The sequence below is a fragment of the Telopea speciosissima genome, chromosome 8, assembly GCF_018873765.1.
Source record: "Telopea speciosissima isolate NSW1024214 ecotype Mountain lineage chromosome 8, Tspe_v1, whole genome shotgun sequence".
In the NCBI taxonomy this organism is placed as follows: domain Eukaryota; kingdom Viridiplantae; phylum Streptophyta; class Magnoliopsida; order Proteales; family Proteaceae; genus Telopea; species Telopea speciosissima.
In genome coordinates, this window is record NC_057923.1 from 53,481,947 (window position 1) to 53,503,185 (window position 21,239).

The following is a 21,239-nucleotide window of genomic DNA, read 5'->3' on the forward strand; positions in this document are numbered from 1 at the left end:
GAAAAAAATAGGGCAGCAGCTATCTTGTGTGATAGAACTCCTTCAAGCGATGAATAGTTGAAGTAGAAAACTCCAGCAGTAGCAAGCAACCCTAACCCTAAAATCGATATGTGTCAGGGTTTTGTAAAACCCTGAAAAGGAGGATTGATTGGGGTTAGGGGTCTTCAAACACTTGGAAAGAGGCTAATACTAAGGTCGAGTGGTCCTTATAGTTGGAGTAATCAGCCCTCCAAAAATTAGCAAAAACAGAAACCTGAAAGTCAGGGTTTTTAGTAGGTAACCAAATTAGCAGGTTAAGGAAGTTTTCCTGTAGAAACAACTCCAGCCATCAGAAATGGTCCAAACTTAGGTCGAGTAGAGCTTGTAGTAGTAGGGAATCACCCCCAAAAATTCAGCAGCATCGGAAAAGGGAAACCCTAAAATCGATTGGAGTCAGGGTTTTTCAAAACCCTGACAAGTTGAGATCGATTAGGGTAGGGGCTGGAATGGTTAATGAGAGATGGAGAAAAAGAAAAAACGGGAAGTAGAACATTGGAATAAGGTAGTAAGGTGCTGGAAAAGATAGCAAGGGGAGCTCCAATGGTGGAAGGTCAGCCTTCTATGATGATAAGGTTCTGATCTCCAAAGAATTCTGGGAAACTCCAAACTGCAGAGATGGTTCCAGCAGTTTTTAATAGAAAAAAAAAATAGATATAATGGAGGAGGGCAGCAACTAAATCATTGGATATTGTATTTACCTCATTAGTGCTGCCCCCTTACAAGGATGAGAAGAAAAAAAACAGAAGAAGGAGAAGCCGAGAAAGAGAGAATAAGGGAGAAATCGATTGAAGAGATGGAGTAGGGTTTTTTTTCTTTTTCTAACCTAGATCAAACCTGCTCTAATACCATGTTGACAGAATCGTGGGTTAGAAAGAGAGAATGAGAAAATAATGTGTTGTATTCATTGTTAGGTAAGCCCCTCTATTTATAATAGAGGGGAAATTACAAAGAGACTAAACTAGGCGATGTGGGACTAAAACCCACAGCCAACTTACACTTAATAACATAAGAAGAATAAAACTACCCCAAAAAGACCAGGGGGTATTTTGGATTACATATTCCAACAAAACTACTGTGGCTAGGTCGAGCACAAAGGCTGAGTATAGAGATATGGCTCATACTACAGCAAAGTTGATGTGGTTGAAGTCTCTCCTACAAGAGTTGGGGTTCCCAGTTTCTCAACCAATGAAGATGTATTGTGATAATCAAGCTGCAATTTATATTGCTAGAAATCCAATTTTTCATGAGAGGAACTAAGCATATTGAGGTCGATTATCATTTTGTGAGAAATGTAGTTATGCAGAAGCTTATTTCACCTCCATTTGTCAACTCCGGCAATGAACTTGGTGATATTTTTACAAAGGCATTGTTTCGACCTGCATTTCTTGGTAGTTGTTCCAAGCTAGGAGCCTGGGTATAGGAGATATATATACTCCAGCTTGAGGGTGAGTGTTAGAATGTGTCTCAGTTGGAGGTCCATGGGTACCTCTGTCCCATGGGATTGTGTCCTATGTTTAAGTAGTTTAGTTGTTTATACTTTCTTATCTTTCCTATTGTATTTATTCCTATTGTAATTAGGCTTTAGGATTCCATTGCAGTAAGACTTTAGACTCGGCTGAGAGTTTATTTTGTTTATGTAATCTATTTTGTTATTATAAATAAGATTGGACGGTACGATAGAATTCCATTCCATTCTATCGACTTCTCCATCTTCTTCTTGTCCTTTCTTCTTCTCTGTATTCTGGCTTCTTAAGTTCTGAATTGATTACAGTATCTCTTGAGAAGCTGTTCAGTTCCGCAAAATGGATGGGTAATATAGTGAATCTGATCATAGTACAGATAAATCATAAATCACCCGTCAGACGCTATAATGCCAAATTTCATGGCCCACATCCAGTGGATTCCTCACCTTGATTTTTCTTGTCAAATCAGCAGAGGGCAGACGTGTCAATTCAAAGTTCTAACCATTGGAAGGGAATTGAACAGTTTCTCAAGAGATACTGTAATCAATTCAGAACTTAAGAAGCCAGAATACAGAGATAAATCATAAAGCACCCGTCAGACTATAAATACCAAATTTCATGGCCCACATCCAGTGGATTCCTCACCTTGATTTTTCTTGTCAAATCAGCAGAGGGCTGACATCTCAATTCTAAGTTCTAACCACTGAAAGCCTGAAAGGGGACCATGTGAACTGGCCATGTCCAGTTTCAACTCCAAACTCTACCACATGATGAAGTTGTTCCCAGGCCCCCCAAACTATCAAAATCAGCAGAGGGCTGACGTGTCAATTCTAAGTTCTAACCACTGAAAGGGGACCATGTGAACTGGCCACGTCCAGTTTCAACTCCAAACTCTACCACATGATGAAGTTGTTCCCAGGCCCCCCAACTATCCAAATCTTTCCCAAAAGTGACCATGTGGTAAAGGACTCTACACCATTGATCAAATTTTAGCCCACAATGATTAGGAGAAAAAAGTGAGTCCTAAGTTTCATAAAAATTAAGAAATTGTCATCTTGTGACTCATGGAAGCAGTATACTCAGGTATATCCAGGGCCAAGAGGTGGTGCTTATTTGGTATTAACTATCAACAGAATTTAAGGCCATTATAGTTGGTTTACCACGGTTCCATCATTGGAGGTGCAATGGGTTCGGGTAGAGGAGATCAGAATTGATTAGATGGATGAACTGAAGAACTCTTGATTCAACAAGCAAGAGCACTTGGTTCATGGGGGAATATTTCATTCCGATTGGGCAGCAATAAGAAAATATTTCATTTCCAATGGGAACAGCTCCAAGAGATGTGTGACAGTACTCAAGCTTTTTACCATCACACCAAGTGACAGCCCATAGAGTCAGAATTCACCTCCCACTGTAAAATTCAGTTGGTCTTAATCAGTAAAGTTGTTTAGTGTTGGACAGGGCAAAAGGGGATACCTAAATGACAGAATTATAAAATGGACTGAATCAAATCTAATGACCAGTGGGAAAGAGAAAATCAAATCGAAATTATAGGCTTATCCAAGGATTTAAGTATCACACAGTATCATCTCGTCCTGGCCGATACGTATTGGTATCGTAGGGTATCGATATGATACAATGAGATACGTCTCTTTTTTTTTTTGGGGGGGGGGGGGGGAAAAAGATGGTATCGATCAGTACCGCATTGTATCGGCCGATACAGTGCGATACGATATGATACCATCGATACGTACCGATACGATTGATTTAGGGGTTGAAAAAAAAATTTAAAAGTATCAGTACGTATCGCATTGTATCGGCCGATACAATACAATGTGATGCATTGTGATACGCTCATTAAAAGGCATATGTGACTTTAGAATCGTGATTCCAGAAACCAGAAAGCATCGATAGCACCTGGATGGACAAGTTTTCACCCAAAACTTCAATTTTTTTACATCTTCTTTCAAATGTCATGCTTGGAGCTTTAATACCATGGAACTAAATTTCGCGATATATCGGCGAAATTTCGTGAAGGCTGAGATGAGATGTACATGCGAAATGAAAAAATATCAAATCTCGGTCAAAATTTCGTAGCATTTCAGTATACTTGGTACTATTTCGGTATAACCCCGATATATCGGCGAAATAAGGCACATGACCACTAAAAGTCACGTGACCTGGGCCAAATAAAACAACATTTCGCAGGTCTCAGTCGATATATCGACCGAGACCTCCACAGCTCTGTTTTTTCCTTCTTCTTTCCTCATTTCTTCTCTGCTCCTTGATTTTCCTTCCACTCTCCAAGCATTGTTCTTCATAGTTTTCGACACATTATCGCCGGAAACACGTCGGAGGCTCATCTAAGCTCATCCTCCAAGCCTTTTTTCACTATTTAAGGTAAATCCTCTTCCTCTAAAACTATTTTTTTGAAAATACTATGTACAAATGTTGTTGGATGGTAATGAAATTTATATATGTTAGACACCGGAGGCCGATCTACAACCTCACAGTGTCGAAATTTTTTTTACATATGTTTTTTTTTTTTTTTTTTTCTGGTTTTAAAAATTGATTTTCCTACAACTAAAATAGGAAAAAATTAGGGGTAATATGACTTAGATGGGAATGAATTAAATATAAGTTAGACACCAATGGCCGATCTACGGCTTCACGGTGTCGAACTTATTTTTCTGCCCATAAATAATTATTTTAATTTTCGGAAATTAAGAAAAATATTTAAAAAATAAAAATAAATAAGGAAAAATATGAATTTTAAGTTTGAAAAATAATGAAAAAATATGAAAGTAATTTCTACATGTTTTGAAATGCATTAGATATATATTATGTTTAATAATTTTCGATTTTGTTGTGTTAGGTCAATATTTATATTAAAATTACATATAAAAAATTATTTTTAATTAGGCGAAAAATATAAGGGTTAGGGGAAAAATATTAAATAGCTATACAAGTGTTGTAGTATTCTAAAAGTGTCAATTGAAGTGCTTCTACATTAACTTTTTAATTATTTGTTTTACTTACATTGCAGTAAACAAGTATTATTACGGCGGATCGTGAAAGACAACGTGCGAAGGGCAAGCAAAAGGTGGGGGAAAGTAGTCAACAAAGGGGGCAGAGGGGGCAAAGGGAGCAAAGAGAACAAGAGAGACCAGCCAGCCAGCATAGGGGTGACATTGCATGGTTACATGGCACTCTAATTGATGGGAATAAGAGAAAATTCCAATGTAACTATTGTTACATGCAGTTTATGGGAGGTGGGTCCAGTAGACTTAAACAACATCTGACTGGAGGATCTAAAGATGTTGTAGGTTGTCATATGGTCCTTACTCAAGTAGCTAGAGAAATTGGTGACAGTTTGACGAAAAAGAAGAAGAGGAAGGCTAACAAGCATAGGATAAGAGAACAACTTGAGGATACAGTGAGGAGTTCAATGGGAGGAGGAGGACAATACCATGATGATGATGATGATGACTCCTCTGATGATGATGAGGACATTGCAGTATCTGATGATATACAAATAGCAGAGGAGGCTAGGGATTTTCGACGGACTGTTTCAAGGAGTAGAGTTAGTTTTCAAGATGATCAGCAGAGACAGAGAGTAGGGGGTAGTGGAGGAGCTGGCACATCTGGAGGTTCTAGATCTTTCAATCCTTTTAAAAGATCACAAAGTGTGAGGGCAGCCCCAACACCTCTATCAGTACCAGTACCACCATCAGCATCAGATCCTAAACTGCATAGGAAGAAAGGAAGCAGTCAACCAAGAATCAAATGAGCATGGAAGGGGATTAAGGGGTTGGTTAAAGAATCACTAGCTAAGTGGATGCTATACCATACCATCCCAGCAAACACTGCACAAGGCCCCCATTATGATACCATGATAGATACCATTGCAGAGGCTGGCCCAGAATTCAAGGGCCCCACCCCATATGAGGTAATGAATGTTTATCTACCTCAACAAAAGTCTGAGATTGATGAGTACATTAGGGAGATGAGGAGTATGTGGGAGACATATGGGGTGGCTATGATGGCAGATGGATGGACTGGGCCTACAAGAAAGTCCATCATCAATTTTATGGTTTATAGTGATGGGAGGACAGTTTTCCTCAAATCTATGGATGCATCCAAAGAGATAAAGGATGCGAAATACATTTACAGATTGTTAAAGGAAGTAGTGGAAAAAGATGTGGGAATTGAGAACGTTGTCCAGATTGTAACGGACAACGGAAGCAACTTCAAGCTGGCCGGTGAGAAGATGATGAACAACAGTAAGTACCGGCTCTTCTGGACTCCTTGTGCAGTCAATTGCATTGATTTAATACTAAAGGATATGGGAAAGTTAAAGTTGGTGAAAACTGCGGTTGAAAGTACAAGACAAGTCACCAATTTTGTATACAACCACTCCTATGCACTCAATCTACTGAGGGAAAAATGTGAGGGTGACTTGGTTAGGCCTGCCATCACAAGATTTGCCACCAACTACATTGCCCTAAAAAGCATTGAGACAAAGAAGGCCGGGCTGAGAAGTATGTTTGCTTCTGAGGAGTGGTTTGGATGGAAGGGTTTCAATACTGCAAGTGGGAGGGAAGCATAAGCAACCATATCATCTGAGGCCTTCTGGACAAAACTAAGCAAAGTGGTGAAAGTTTTGGAGCCAGTAGTTAAAGTTCTACATATTGCTGACTCCGCTCTCAAGGGCCCAACCATGCCAGTCTTGTATGCTGCAATGGACTTGATGAAAGATAGTGTCTATAGTGTGGCTCGCTCGCGAGCAAGCACTTCTTGGATATCATCAATACTTGGGAGAATCAACTTATGCATCCACTGCATAAGGTGGTGAGTAAATTTGTTTTATGTAACTAATTCATAGTATTACTATTTACTAATTACCTATGCATTTACAATATCTCATTTCTATATATCAAATTTCAGCATACTACTTGAACCCCAAGTATCAATATAATAATAGGCTTGGGTTGGAAACTCAATTTATTGATGCTGTGAAACAAGTAGTGAAGAAGTTGGAGCCAGATGGTGCACTACAAGCAATTTGCAACAATGAGGTGAGTCTTAGAATTCATTTGGAAACTTAACTTATTGATGCTTTCAAACAAGTAGTGAAGAAGTACTTACTAATTTTCCACATGGATGTAGATCAAGATATTTAGGGATGCATTGGGAAGTGTTAGAATAATGTACTCCAGAATACCGTGGGGGTATTCTGGTCCTTTTGGGGGTATTTTTATATTATTAAGTGTTATTAGCTTATGTCGGTTATGTGGGTTTTAGTCCCACATCGCCTAGCTTCTATTATTTGTAACTTCCCCTCTATTATAAATAGAGGGGCCTTTCTATCATTAATACAAGCTATTCCATTATTTTATTCCCTCTCTCTGACCCACGGTTCGACCAACATGGTATCAGAGCAGGTTTGATCTAGGTTAGAAAGAAAGAAAAACCCCTCTTTTTCTTCGATCGACTTCTTCCTCTTTTCTCTCTCTCGGGTTCTCTTTCTTCAGGTTTTTAGCCTCTTTTTTCTCTTGTAAGAGAGCAGCACTAATGAGGAAAACCTAAACCAATGATTCAGTTGCTGCCCTCCCACAACCAATCTATTGTTGAAGGTACAACAAATTTTTTTCTCGATTTGCCGTTGATCGAGGGGCTGGAGTTTAGAGCTATCATTCTATTGCTGCTGTCGTTTGCTGGAATCGATTGAAGTTGGACTCACTTTTTATTTGGGTCAGAAAATCTCTCTGTTCTACCCACGGTTCCTTTAGTTGTATCAATTGGGGAATTTTTCTGGTTACGATTACTTCATCATACTCTGTTTCAGATCTGGCTCTTGAGCCATTGCCAGTATCGTTACTTGTTTTTTTGTTAATGGGTTTTCCGCCTTGGTGAAGAGTCGGAAGGTTGAAGAATCTGATGACTGATATTTTGCATCGCTTGCTGTTGCCGAAAATCCTACAGTTTGGGGATTCATATGCTGCTCCAAATCCTGGAGAGCTGAATACTTGGGTTCCCAGAATTTCTTCGCCGCTTCCACTGATTATGATCTATCCTTGTGGGTTTTCTCTTAATTTTTTCTTCGATCGGTGCAATCGACTGATGCTATCGTTTGCGGATTTCTCAGCCGGAGAGGTTGTCGATTTGCTGATCGAAGAAGGAGAGGGTTGTGGTTTCTTTCTTGTTTCTCGTTTACAAGAAAAGACTTCTTGAAGTATTTCTTCGTGTCTTTCGAAGGAAGATACGATTTCAAGCTGGCGATATTCTATCTCCACCATTGTCTTGGTTCTGGTTTTGCGCCCCAGGTGCTCTTTCCGCAATTGAAGGTGAAGGTTCCCCTATTTGGTACCGTGAAGGTCTCTAACATCTTCTCGGTTAAACCTTATTTTTCAGGTTCCACGGTTTCCACTTTGTTTTATTGCCTATTTACCAAGTTTGCCCCTACCCTCTCTATTTGTTTTAGTGAAGTATCTTTTTACGAATGGCTTCTTTGTTGTTGGTATTTAATGCTATTACCCTACCTTTAATTATTACCCCTCCTTTCTCTCTTTATTTCACTTAAGCCATTCTCTAAAATTTCATGTCATCATGTGCCATCATTACCTTATTTGAGTTTCCAACTTTACCTTTATTTTTTGAAGTTATTTACTCCTACACCCTATGGCCTTCTTTGTTTTCTTTTTTTAAAGGAATCTTAACCTGTTCACCATATTTACCAGAATGCCATCCCTTATTCAACTTTATGTTATTTGCAATGTTTCTTTGATCCATTACTTTTTTATTTACCAAGGGCCCCTTACAAAATTCTGGTTATTTACGGAACTGCCATTATCTTTTAATACATTCCCCTATTTGACTACCCAATTGACCCTTGAAAATTCTGGTTTATTACCAGTTTGCCCTTTGGCTTGGATTGTATTTAAAAGTGGATCCCACCAAATTACAGCCATGCCATCCTTTTTTCCAACACCGTTCCCTTTCAATAATTCTAATTCCCTTCATATCCCATACCTTTGGTATTTACCCATAACACCTTTGGCAACTTTTGGTAAATTATAATTTTGCCATTCCTTCCTTTTTACTTACCCATAGCACCTTTGGAAAATTCTGGAAAGTTACATTTTTGCCCTTAAACCTTACATCATCTCTGGTATGTCCACGTGTACTACACGTGAGGGGGGGATTATGTACAGTACACCTGCAGACATTGTAGAAGCAGAACTTGCAGGAAACACTTGGTGCAATACATAGAAGATCAGAGTTTTCACCATTGCCAATGGGTATCTACTTTGTTATTGGGTTGAGTTTGTCGTAAGGGGGAGATTGAAGTATTGAAGAGTATTGAAGATATTTGGTTGTTGCCTATTTGAGGACTTTCAGTTGGGTTGGTACAGTATTTTTCCCGCTGCCTGATTTAGTTTGTTTTCGCGGCTTGCTGCTCTAGTTATTTAACTTCAAGATTTTATGTCATTATGACAATCTGAGATTCATCACTGGATAGCTATTGAAGATCGTTGAAAGCTGCCTTTTTTGGAAGACATTCCAGTCTTGGTTTGCTGATCATGTCTGTCCAAGTTTGAAGGTCTTTTTTTCAAAGTTCTTGAAGGTTTATTTGGGAGCTGCATTCATCTTGAAGCTGGATTCTGCTACAACTTATTTTTTCCCATTTTATTCAAGTTGGGCATTAGTACCTTGTATGCGCCAACTTGAGGGGGAGTGTTAGCATTGTTATGGTGAGAGTTTTTTCTTTAGTCCAAGCTGGATCTTCCTTCTTTAATATTTGTATAATCCAGCTTGAGGGGGAGTGTTAGAATAATGTACTCCAGAATACCGTGGGGGTATTCTGGTCCTTTTAGGAGTATTTTTATATTATTAAGTGTTATTAGCTTATGTCGGTTATGTGGGTTTTAGTCCCACATCGCCTAGCTTCTATTATTTGTAACTTCCCCTCTATTATAAATAGAGGGGCCTTTCTATCATTAATACAAGCTATTCCATTATTTTATTCCCTCTCTCTGACCCACGGTTCGACCAACATGGTATCAGAGCACGCGATGATGCTGGTAATTCTTTTAAGTTTTAAATTACATATGTATTGAAATTTGAAAGTTGAAACAACATTTGACACATGTCTTTTTTTGTTGTAAACTTGTAATGCAGCTGAATGGTGGGTGTTGTATAGGGAATCGGCTGAGAATTTAAGAAGAATAGCAATCAAAGTCCTTGCCCAAACATGTTCCGCATCTGGCTGTGAGAGGAACTGGAGTACCTTTGCACTCATCCACTCCAAGAGGCACAACAGATTGGGGTCTCAACGTTTATCTGACATGGTATATGTGCACTACAACTTGAGGCTGAAACTGCAACACATACGCATGGGACATGAGGGACAGAGGGGCACTATTGACCTCGCCAACATCTTTAAAGTTGACTCAGACAATGAGGACCCTATTGTGGATTGGGTGAGGGATAGAGGTGAACCATTGTTGGATCAGGAGGGAGGTAGGCCCGACCCCATGATAGCTTTCAAGATTGGTGCTGCTGTGGATGATTATATGGCTGACGAGGGTCAGATACATGCACGGGAAGCCTCACCCATACCATTCCATCCCACTGGTGGCAATGTTGCTGGTGATGATGACTGGTCTAGGTCCTCAAATGATGATGATGGTGGTGGTGGTGATGGTGGTGGTGGTGGTAGTGGTGGTGGTGGTGGTGGTGAAGATTTTAATGGCATGCGAGAGCGTTATGTGGTAGACGAGGATACGACGCCTATAGAGCCAGTCCGATTCACTGGAGAGACACAATTTGATCATGCCACACAGGATACGGACCACGGAGCACGTGACCCCGCACCCCCACCCTCAAGACCCCCTACAACCATACAGCAGGAAGCGTAGGGGTCGACAAACACAGTTGCAACCTGATTATATGGACATTGATGACCTATCTAGCTCTGTTGGCGGTTTGAGCATGGGTGATAGGGAGGGAGGACCGACTGGGCATTGGCGTGCCCCATCTTTTGATGCACATACCACTCCATTGTCATCGGATTATAGTGCATCAAAACCTCACGGTGGATATGGATATGGATATGGCTATGGCTATGGATCATATGGGCAGTTTGGTGGGGTAGGGGACTATGACTACCGGTCCCAGTCCCAGGGACATACTGGATCATCTTTTGTAGATGACATCTTTGCATACCCAAGCTACCAACCTCACCAGCCATTCATGCAGCCAATGCCAATGCCGCTTCCGCCGGCACCAACATCATATCATACTGGATCATCTTCTTCATAGACTGGATCGATTGGTAACCCTAGCCCATATCCTATGATAGGTTACCTACAGTATGTTGATGACTCCATTTACAGGACACTTGTGGATGACTACACTCGTTTCTTCTCCGAAACTATACCGTGGTCCACATATGTCCTTCAAACAAAGAACAATGGGCGTCGACTCCAGCGGGCCATGAGTAGGGTTGATCCAGGGAGGCACAGCAACTATTATTAGCACTTGTAAGTTGTAAGTTATAAGTTATAAGTTGTGATTTCACTGATTTGTGAACTTGTGAGTTGTGAGTTTGCGACTTTGACACTTTGTGTATTGCCTTTAAGCATTTGAGCTATTGAGTATTGAGTTATTGACTATTATGGAGTTTATGAGAATATGATTTATGAATTATGTCTTATGAGTTTTAATTAGTTTGTTTAAATTTCTTTTATGTCTTTAACTGCCTAATCAATGTGTATTTAACTATTTATACATTAGGGTCGGCGACCATATACTGTCAATCAAGGGTGCAAGCCCAAAACACCACTTTGAATTCATTTTTTTGCAATTTTATGGTTTAAATGTGTTTATTTAGCTTAAATAAGGGTGTTCATGAAGTATCAGGCCTAGATATGGCCAAATACCCTCCGAGATGGACCCCCGAAATATTGCAAAAAAAAAATGCAATATTTCAGCCAAATTTTGCTAAATTTCGGATATATCGGGTATCTCGGTAGGCCCGAGATACCGATATATCACGAGATATTATACCTTGTTTAATACCTTGCTGAAACACTAATCAAATCAAGGAAACAAACTGCAATATTGCTTATTTATATTGTTTTTTGCTCCAAAAGTGTATTTCTATGTGTATCTGGACCATTTCCATGTGTATCTATAGCGTGCGATATGTATCTCCGATATGATATGATAAGTCTCTTAAAATCACCCCACTGATATGATACGCAATACCGATAATTTAAACCTTGGGCTTATCCACCCTATGCATCCAGAAACTGGGAATGGATTTCTCCTTTTTAAGGGCTACAAAGAAGATATGGATGGAATAGTTTAAAAACATTCCAAGTGGATATATAGCATACAGTTGATAGTTGTTGCAACATACATCCGACTAACATCAAGGAAAGAAATCAACTGCAGCAAACAGCAAGCAGCAAGCATTCCCTTGCTTTGCAGATGTAATAGAAACTAGATCATCCCAGGGAAACAGCATGTTTGGCTGCCGGCGACTTAGAGGGACTAATCCAGAGCATGAGCAGGTTTAGATTCATATCCTGGGAAGTAACTTCTTATTCAATCAGACAGATTCTCCAAAATGAAGAGAACAGACATAGTGTAATGCTCCAATTATGACTAGAATAAGACTGAAATCTCATTCTAATGCAAATAAATTATTCATGATCAAGATACCTCTTGTTTGATGAACTATAATTAGTGATCCCTATATTATATTTCAACTTCTGGATCAAGATTCTTCAGTTCCTTGCATAAATAAACCATATAAATATGCACCTGAACAAACTACAAATTAGAAGAAATAGAAAACACAATTCAGTCAACCTATTTTACCAACAGTGAAATTCACCTATTTTAACAAATAGACCCAAGTGCTCTATGTGAAGTAACATATATACCCACAGATATGCTGGACATATTGGTTGACTTTTGTGGACCGTTAGATTGAGCTTTCCAGCCCCATTGACTAAGCCCATTATTTTGCTGATTTGGGCTGCCGTAACATATTTTGCAAAAGTATATTAGCCAATTAACAAGTACCAAGTTAATAATAAAGCAGGAACTCCTACATGCAACATTTTATCTTCACTTGAACCTGAAACCATCTATATATATCGAACATCCCAAAAGAAATCCAGACTAGCTGGTCAGATTTCAGAATGCTCTTGCTCAGGCTTCTATGGAAGTTTGTAATATGGTATAAGGGTAGGATTGTCTATAGGGCTCTTCCTGTACTTGTACCCATCTTCTATTCTATTATAAATAAAGCTGGCCTGTGTCTCATTAACACAATTCATATTTCCCCAAACAACAGAAGTAAATCAACTCAGCAAGCCACTCAATTTCCAAATTGTAATTATTAGGTAGCATCAGACAAGTTTCAGATACAGAACTAATAAGTCTAACATCATCTTAAAAGAATGGATTTTTCTAATTACAGCATGAATGACTCAGACAAGCAATAAAGGGTTAGAAAATGGTATCATCCATCTGGGGCCCACATGGTCAGAATAGGAAAGAGAAATGTCAGAGTGGACCCCACTATTTATTATGTAAAGAAGGTATAAAGGAATCTGTACAAAGGAAGTGTACCAATCTTCTTCCCTTAAAGATACTGTGTAAAGCTGATGCAGTGGACCACATCAAAGAATTTACTCACAGGAAAGGACCTTCAATGTTGTATATATTTGAACTTAATTGTTAAAAAAATATATCAAAGCCCCATTTTCAAATGATAACAGAACATATCAAAGCTTCAAACATAATAAGATTTTACCAAATTGTCAAACATATGCAGTATCACTGTAGAAGCAGAATTTAATAATCAATTTCAGGGGTGACAGAAATTAATATGAAACAGTAAAAGAAGAGATAAGCTAAACCTGGGTTGCCTTAATCACAAATGTGTCAGGGTGATATTCTTCATCAAATAAATCCGGAAATCTTTCTCTGACTCTAACTGCAAGATTATACAACTCATTTTCTCCTATTCTAGTCAATTCTCCACCCCGCTGCCTTCCTTTCCAAGGAGATTGCCATCCCCATAACCAAGAAGGAATTTTCTGCAAAGATATATTTCCTTTTTGTGCCTCAACTTTTGCATCTCTTAGAAGCACTTCCAAACGGCTGGTCAAGTTGTCTAATTCCCTGATACGTTTCTTGGTAGGAGACCGAGTTCCATGCCTTGCCTGCAAAACCAGAAATAGGCACTTGAAGTAACTTAATAATCAGCCATTTAACTAGGAAAGTCATCTCATCATACAGAAAGCCATCTCAGGCATTTACCGAATAAGCTGCAGTTTCTTAATGACATTTATATCCCAGAATTTGTTCTCAGAATGTCATAAGTAGGAAGCATCTCTAAGTAACACCAATAAATACACAAACTCCGAGCTGACATAGCAAATAACACCACAATAACGTTGAAAGATGCATTAAATTATGTATTTTGATTTCATGGATTATTGCTAAGGTAAACTAACAACAAGAACCATCATTAACCTGATATGGGTTAACAGAGTGATGTAAACCAGATCTTATCAAAACACCTATGTCGTTTCAATTGTTTCAAAGGAAGGAAGAGAAGATTTAAATCTGATGTAACTATGTAAGGCAGAAATCATAGTTGTCAAGGCGTCTCGGCCATCCTAGGCACTGGAGGAGGGGGAAAATCAAGCCAACACGAACAAGGCATCAAAGTGACACCTTGACAACTATGGTAGAAATAACCAATGTTGCAGAGGCATATGGGTCTAATCAATAGGAAAATCAGCAAAGGACTTTTGTGACATTGATGGAAGATTACGGCAAAAAGAAATATAAATTGATGGTAAAGGAATAGAAGTTTGAGTAACAGCAGGAGAGCAGCCCATTACTTTTATTTAGGGTTAATTTTGGGTCGTCAAAACTTATCCATTTTACGTGATTTCGCCGTGTGAAAGGTAAAGCAGTTACTTACCCAACAAGATCAAGATCTTGCGATTCCGGATATGGGGAAAGCTATGACTGATTTACTTAAGGGATGTAAGTCTGAGTCTCTATTTTGGATCTTTAATTAGTTTATTTTTGTCTTTTAAATTTCTTTATTGTAAGGATCTATGTTAGCCATTATATACATTAGAATAGAGAGTCAATATTAGTTCTTACTAATGTTTTTTATGTAAGCATTGGGAAGGTCAAATGAGTGGATAGTTCTTATTTTTTAATAGTATTGCAGAAAATTTTCTCCCACACAGTTTGGGTTTTGAGAAATTTGGGTGCTACTTTTTAAAGTGATTCCAAAGTTTTGCAGGTTTGCTTGGTTCCCTTCATCCCTTGATGATGCGGTAGCGCTATCATGGCTGGACCGGCATGAGCCGATTTGGAAACCCATATTGAGGCAAAATCAGCCCAAACCAGGCTTTTGGTCTAATAAGCGTTGGTAGGGATAGCATTGTACTATTTTATCATTATGTTTTATTTTGGGTTAGCTACGTAGGGGAATAGATTGAGTTGTCAGTTTCCTAGTTTGAGAGTAATTTCTATTTTGTTGGAGTTTAATTTTCTTATTTATATGCATGTGACCTGCGATGGGAGCAGAGATGGAATGAAATTGCAAATTGAGTTAATCTTATTTATATGCATGTGCGTGTGTGACCAGATTGGCTTCATGGAGTTCTTCTTCATCTGTTTCCTTATTCCCTTCTCTTCCAATCCCTCTGGTTCGATTCATCTCCTCTCAGGTAAGCTTTGGTTTTCTTTCGTCTTCCTTCTAGTTTTTCTTTCCTATTACTTCATTCCTCTTTCTTATCTGTTATTCTTGCTATCATTCTCTCCCATTTTCTGTACTGGAGATGCCATTGGATCTGGTTGAGTTCGCTGGAATTCCACATAACTCCAAACAACCTAGTATTTCACAGGTCAGATGCCTAGAGCGATTCAAACCCTAGATCCCTGCATACAATCAGTTCCCACGTCATGAGAACCAAAGTCTGCAACCAGGCTGGTTCTAAACCTTCTGCCAGATCTGATTTGAGGCCAATCAAGTTTCCTTACTGCTTGTCCTTTCAATTTGATATCCATCATCCTTGGTAGGGTTAGTATTGAAGAATAAGCCCTTGAAATTTCTGCCTGATTGGTGTTCTCGGGAGGAAGTTCTATCTATCAAAAACAAACTGGTTCTCCTCTCCCCCTCCCTCTTCTCCTATTGAAAGGTAGAAGAAAGCTTTCTTTGGTTATATACACTTGGGAGGGCTTCACTCAAATAAGTTATATTTAAGCCCATGTTTTCTTAAAGTTATTTTTACCTTTTCTCCATTCTTATTTATAATTCCAAACACATCCTTCCCTCTTAAATTTAAATATTTAATATCTGTTCGAGATTTGGGAAAATACAACTTGTGTCTAATGTGACACAGGCCCTATTTATTTATAATATGGAGGAGAACATTCTAAAATGAATACAAGACCAAAATACTCCTACAAGACAATTCTACCCTTGTACACATTTACAACTCTCCCCCTCAAGTTGGTGCATAGATATCACACATGCCCAACTTGGAAACAACAGAATGAAAAATCCTACCACTAAGCCCCTTAGTGGCTTAGTAAATACATCAGCCAATTGATCATGAGAAGGACAAAGGGAACACAAATGACACCAGACTCCAGCTTTTCCTTGATGAAGTGATGGTCAATCTCCACGTGTTTAGTCCTATCATGCTGAACTGGATTGGGGGCAATGCTGATGGCAGATTTGCTATCGCAGTAGAGCATCATAGGAAGAGTAACAGCAATGGCCAGATCAAGCAGAAGTCCATGGATCCATAAGAGCTCACAAATGCCATGTGTCATAGCACAGAATTCTGCTTCAGCACTAGAACGAGCTACAACAACCTGCTTCTTGCTTCTCCAAGTAACCCGATTACCACCCACAAAGGTGCCATAACCTGTGGTAGAGCAACGATCATCAGGAAAGCCAACCCAAAGCATCAGTAAAAGCCTCAACTTAGACAAGAAGATGATGGGAAAAAAGGATCCTACGGCCTAGAGCAGACTTGAAGTAATGGAGAATATGATACACTGCCTCTATATGTGTGGAGTATGGTTCATGCATATACTGACTAAGCAGACAGCAAACGCAATGTCTGGACGGATATGAGCAAGGTAAATCAACCGGCCAACCAAACGCTGATATCTTCCTTTATCCACAAGATCAACTTCTTTGCTTAGGAGATGAACATTTGAATCGATAGGAGTGTCAGCCAGTTTACAGCCCAAAAGACCTGTCTCTGATAGAAGATCAAGAGTGTACTTCCTCTAAGACAAGAAGATACTGCGGGTAGATCTTGCCACCTCAATGCCAAGAAAATAGCGAAGCTGTCCCAAGTCTATGATTTCAAATTCGATACCCAAGTAAATCTTGAGGCGAGTAATCTCATCAAAATCATCACCAGTGACAACAATATCATCAACATAAGCAACCAAAATAGCAATCTTACAGCAGATCACTTGATAAATAGTGTATGGTCAGCATTGCTTTGAGTGTAGCCCACAAACACCATAGCCTTGCGAAACCTCTCAAACCAGGCCCGAGGTGACTACTACAATCCATATAAGGCACGTTTCAGCTTGCACACCTTTCCCTAAGTCTTAGGAGAATCAAAACCAGAGGGGACATCCATATAAACATCTTCTTCAATCTCCCCATGAAGCAATGCATTTTTAACATCCAATTGTTGTAGGTCCCATCCCACATTCATAGCAATGGAGAGAAGAACACAGATGGTACTAAGCTTAGCCACTGGAGAAAAGGTCTCCGGATAATCTATCCCATGTCTGTGTGAAGCCCTTGGCAACAAGTCTTGCTTTATACCAGTCAACCGTACCATCAACCTTCCGCGTCACTGTGAAGACCCACTAACAACCAACAGTCTACCAGGGGGCTCAACTCCCTTTCAAAACAATCTGCTGTTCGTGCCTTCATTAAGCTCCATCGTCAAAATTTCTGCTGCCTTCTTGAGACTCATATCAAGGAAGCAAATGCCTCAAAATTTTCTAGTGCCATTGCTCCTGGTTGGTCCCTCTTGTCCAACTACTGTCACCACTCCAATGGTCGCATTTGGGTTTTTTGGGACCCCTCAAAAATCACTATCTCGACCATCTGTTCCTCTTCCCAACTACTTCACCTCTCCATTTCTAACCCCTTGGGTCTTTACACCAGTCTGTTCTCTGTCATTTATGCTTCAAATTCCTCTTCTGAAAGGCTCTCTTTGGAATGACCTTAGAACTATCTCTGGTCAGATTGGCTCTCTTCCGTGGGGATTAGGAGGTGACTTTAATGTGGTTCGTTATGATCATGAGAAGCAAGGGGGTGACTCTCTGGATATGGATTCAGTGGATGCTTTCAACTCCTGTATTGAGGATATTGGCTCTTGTGACTTGAGATGGTCTGGTTCAAAGTATACCTGGAACAACAAAAGATCTGGTACTGCTCGTATAGCTTGCAAGCTTGACCGAATTCTTGTGAATGAAGCTTGGCTCTCTACCTTCCCTTCATCCCATGCCTCTTTTGATAATCTGGGTATTTCTGATCACTGTCCTATCTCATTATTCATCCAGCCTTACATTTCTTTTGGCCCAAAGCCTTTTAAATATTTTGCTATGTGGTCCTCTCACCCCTCCTTCCTTCCTACTGTTAAGGAAGCTTGGGAGAAGCCAGTCCAAGCTTTCTCCTCTCCCCTTACTGCCATTGCTAGAAAACTAAAGAATGTCAAATGTGCCCTCAAGGATTAGAACTCTCTTCATTTTGGAAACATCTCCCAACGTGTGTCTGACTGCAGGGACAAGCTTTCAGCCATTCAAAGTAGTCTCCAATCTGACCACCTAAAAGTTGAGTTTCAGATTAGGGAAACAATGGAGAAGGAAGGAAGATGTTAGAGAAGAAGGAGACAAGAGAGGGAAGAAGAGAGAGTTACGGTTGAAAGTTGTGTGTGTTAGAGATACTTCTCCAACCCACCTATATTGCTCAAATAGAATTACTAAAAGTATTACAATCACCTCCCTAGGGAGGTAAAAGGTAAAAAGACATAAAAAGTTAAAAATACATAATAAGGGAACTAGTTAGAAGTCTAGTTCCTGAACTACCCCTGATACATATTTACTATCAACTCTAACACTCCCCCTCAAGCTGGAGAATATATATCATGCATTCCCAGCTTGCTTAGAAGGATATTAAACTGAGGAGAGCCAAGAGCTTTGGTGAGGATATCTGCCAACTGATCACCAGTCTTCACAAAGGGAGTACAAATGCAGCCAGAGTCTATCTTCTCCTTGATGAAGTGTCTATCAACCTCTATGTGCTTGGTTCGGTCATGTTGAACAGGATTGTGGGCAATACTGATGGCTGCCTTGTTATCACAGTGAGAGTCTCATAGGACCTTAGTGTCAAATCCCAGTTCTCGAACAAGTCTTCTCAACCATATAAGTTCACAAACTCCATGGGCCATAGCTCTAAATTCGCCTCTTGGCTGGATCTAGCTACAACATGCTGTTTTTGCTTCTCCATGTAACCAAATTACCCCCAACAAAGGTGCAATAACCGGAAGTGGATCTCCTGTCTCGTAATGGAGCCAGCCCAATCAGCATTTGTGAAACCTTCCACTTTCAGTGGTTGTGTCGGCATACAACAATCCTTTCCCTGGAGAAGACTTCAAATATCTAAGAATACGGTACACGGCATCCAGTGGCCACTCTTGGGAGCATGCATGAATTGGCTCACTACTCCCACTGCATAGGAGATATCTGGCCGTGTCATGGCAAGATAGATAAGCTTCCCCACTAGCCTTTGGTACTTTCCCGCATCAACTAGAGAAGAACCACAATCTTCTCCTAGTTTATGATTTTGCTCAATAGGAGAATTGGCTGGTTTGCAGCCCAACATTCCAGTCTCTGTCAACAAGTCAAGAACAAACTTCCGTTGACATATATTAATTCCTTTCTTGGTCCTTGATACTTCAATGCCTAAGAAATACTTCAAGGGACCCAAGTCTTTAATTTCAAACTGTCGTGCCAAGTAACTCTTCAGGTTATCTATCTCAACTATATCATCTCATGTGACCACAATATCATCAACATAAACAATAAGGACTGTAATGGTACCATGGCCCCTCTTAGTAAAGAGAGTATAATCAGCTTGGCTCTGGGAATATCCATTCTTCAGAACGGCCTGCCGAAAGCGCTCAAGCCATGCCTTTGGTGACTGTTTGAGACCATATAATGTCTTCTTGAGGAGACACACCTTCCCTTCAGCTGATGGCATTTTGAAGCCTGGAGGAATTTGCATGTACACTTCCTCTTCCAAATCCCCATGGAGAAAGACATTCTTCACATCCAACTGGTATAATGGCCATTCTTTATTGGCAACCAATGACAAAAGAACTCTAATTGAGTTGTGTTTGGCAACCGGAGCAAATGTCTCCTGATAGTCAATTCCATAGACTTGACTGTATCCCTTAGCCACCAACCTTGCTTTGTATCTCTCAACACTCCCATTAGATTTGTACTTGATTGTGTAGACCCATCTGCATCCAACAGGGACACGTCCCTTAGGAAGATCCACCAGTTGCCAAGTACCATTCTTCTCAAGTGCCATCATTTCCTCAGACATAGCATCAATAACATTTTTGGGAGTAGAAGCAGCAGAGAGGGCAGTAACAACGGCAAGACCTGTAGGAGAAAGAGCATCATAGGAAACAAACTGGGCTATAGGATTAGTACAAGCTCTTTTCCCTTTGCGAACAGCAATAGGGAGGTCTAAATCACATAAAGAAGGAGAAGGGAGATCACCTGAGTTAGAAGAGTGGATCTCAGGTTGTGGATCTGGATCCAAAGAGGACTCTTGGTAGGTCTTCTTTCTTTCATTATGCAAGCCTTCACCTTTTCTGTATGTAATGTGGTAATCTTTCTCCTTACTAGGACCACTGGCAGTTCTGTCAACCACCGAATCAGTATGCACATCATCCAGATTCACAGACTTCCCAATGTCAAACATAAAGGGAGAGATAGGTAGTGGGTAATGGAGAGAATCAGCAGCCTGTTCATTCCCACAATTCTCCCCCTGAAGAGGATGCTGAGATGGGGCAAAAAAAGGAATAGATTCAAGGAAGGTGACATCTTTAGAGGTGAAGCACCGGCGAGAAGAAGCATGGTAGCACCGGTAACCTTTAGAAGTAGAAGAGTAGCCAAGAAAAAGACACTTGAGGGCTTTGGGATCAAGTTTTGTGCGATGTGATTTGTTAACATGCACATAACAAACACAGCCAAAGATTTTAGGAGGAAGAGAGAAAGAAGAAACCTGTGGAGATAAGATGTCTAAGGGAGATTTGAAACCAAGAAGTTTGGTTGGCATGCGATTGATAAGGAAAGAAGCAGTGAGAAGAGCAGCAGACCAAAAAGTCTTGGGAACATGCATACCAAACAAGAGACTACGGGTGACCTCCAATAAATGGCGATTTTCCTCTCAACAACCCCATGTTGTTGGGGTGTGTCAACACACGCTAACTGATGGAGAATGCTATTCTTAGTAAAGAAAGCTTGGAGACTACTAAACATATATTCTCCCCCTTTATCAGACCGGACAACTTTGATACGAGTATCAAACTGAGTAAGGATCATTTGATAAAAATTTTGAAATGCCTCACA

General features: G+C 40.0%; 1 protein-coding gene across 3 annotated transcripts in view; it reads right to left on the minus strand.

Annotated features, from left to right (window-relative positions):
* The window catches only part of LOC122671689 (multiple inositol polyphosphate phosphatase 1-like), a 130,357-nt gene that overhangs the window by 69,994 nt on the left and 39,124 nt on the right, over window positions 1-21,239 (minus strand). For all 3 annotated transcript variants that reach the window (XM_043869063.1, XM_043869064.1, XM_043869062.1), the window contains exon 3: window positions 13,442-13,747. In XM_043869063.1, coding sequence (XP_043724998.1) covers window positions 13,442-13,747 — 306 coding nt within the window. The remainder of the gene's footprint in view (window positions 1-13,441; window positions 13,748-21,239) is intronic.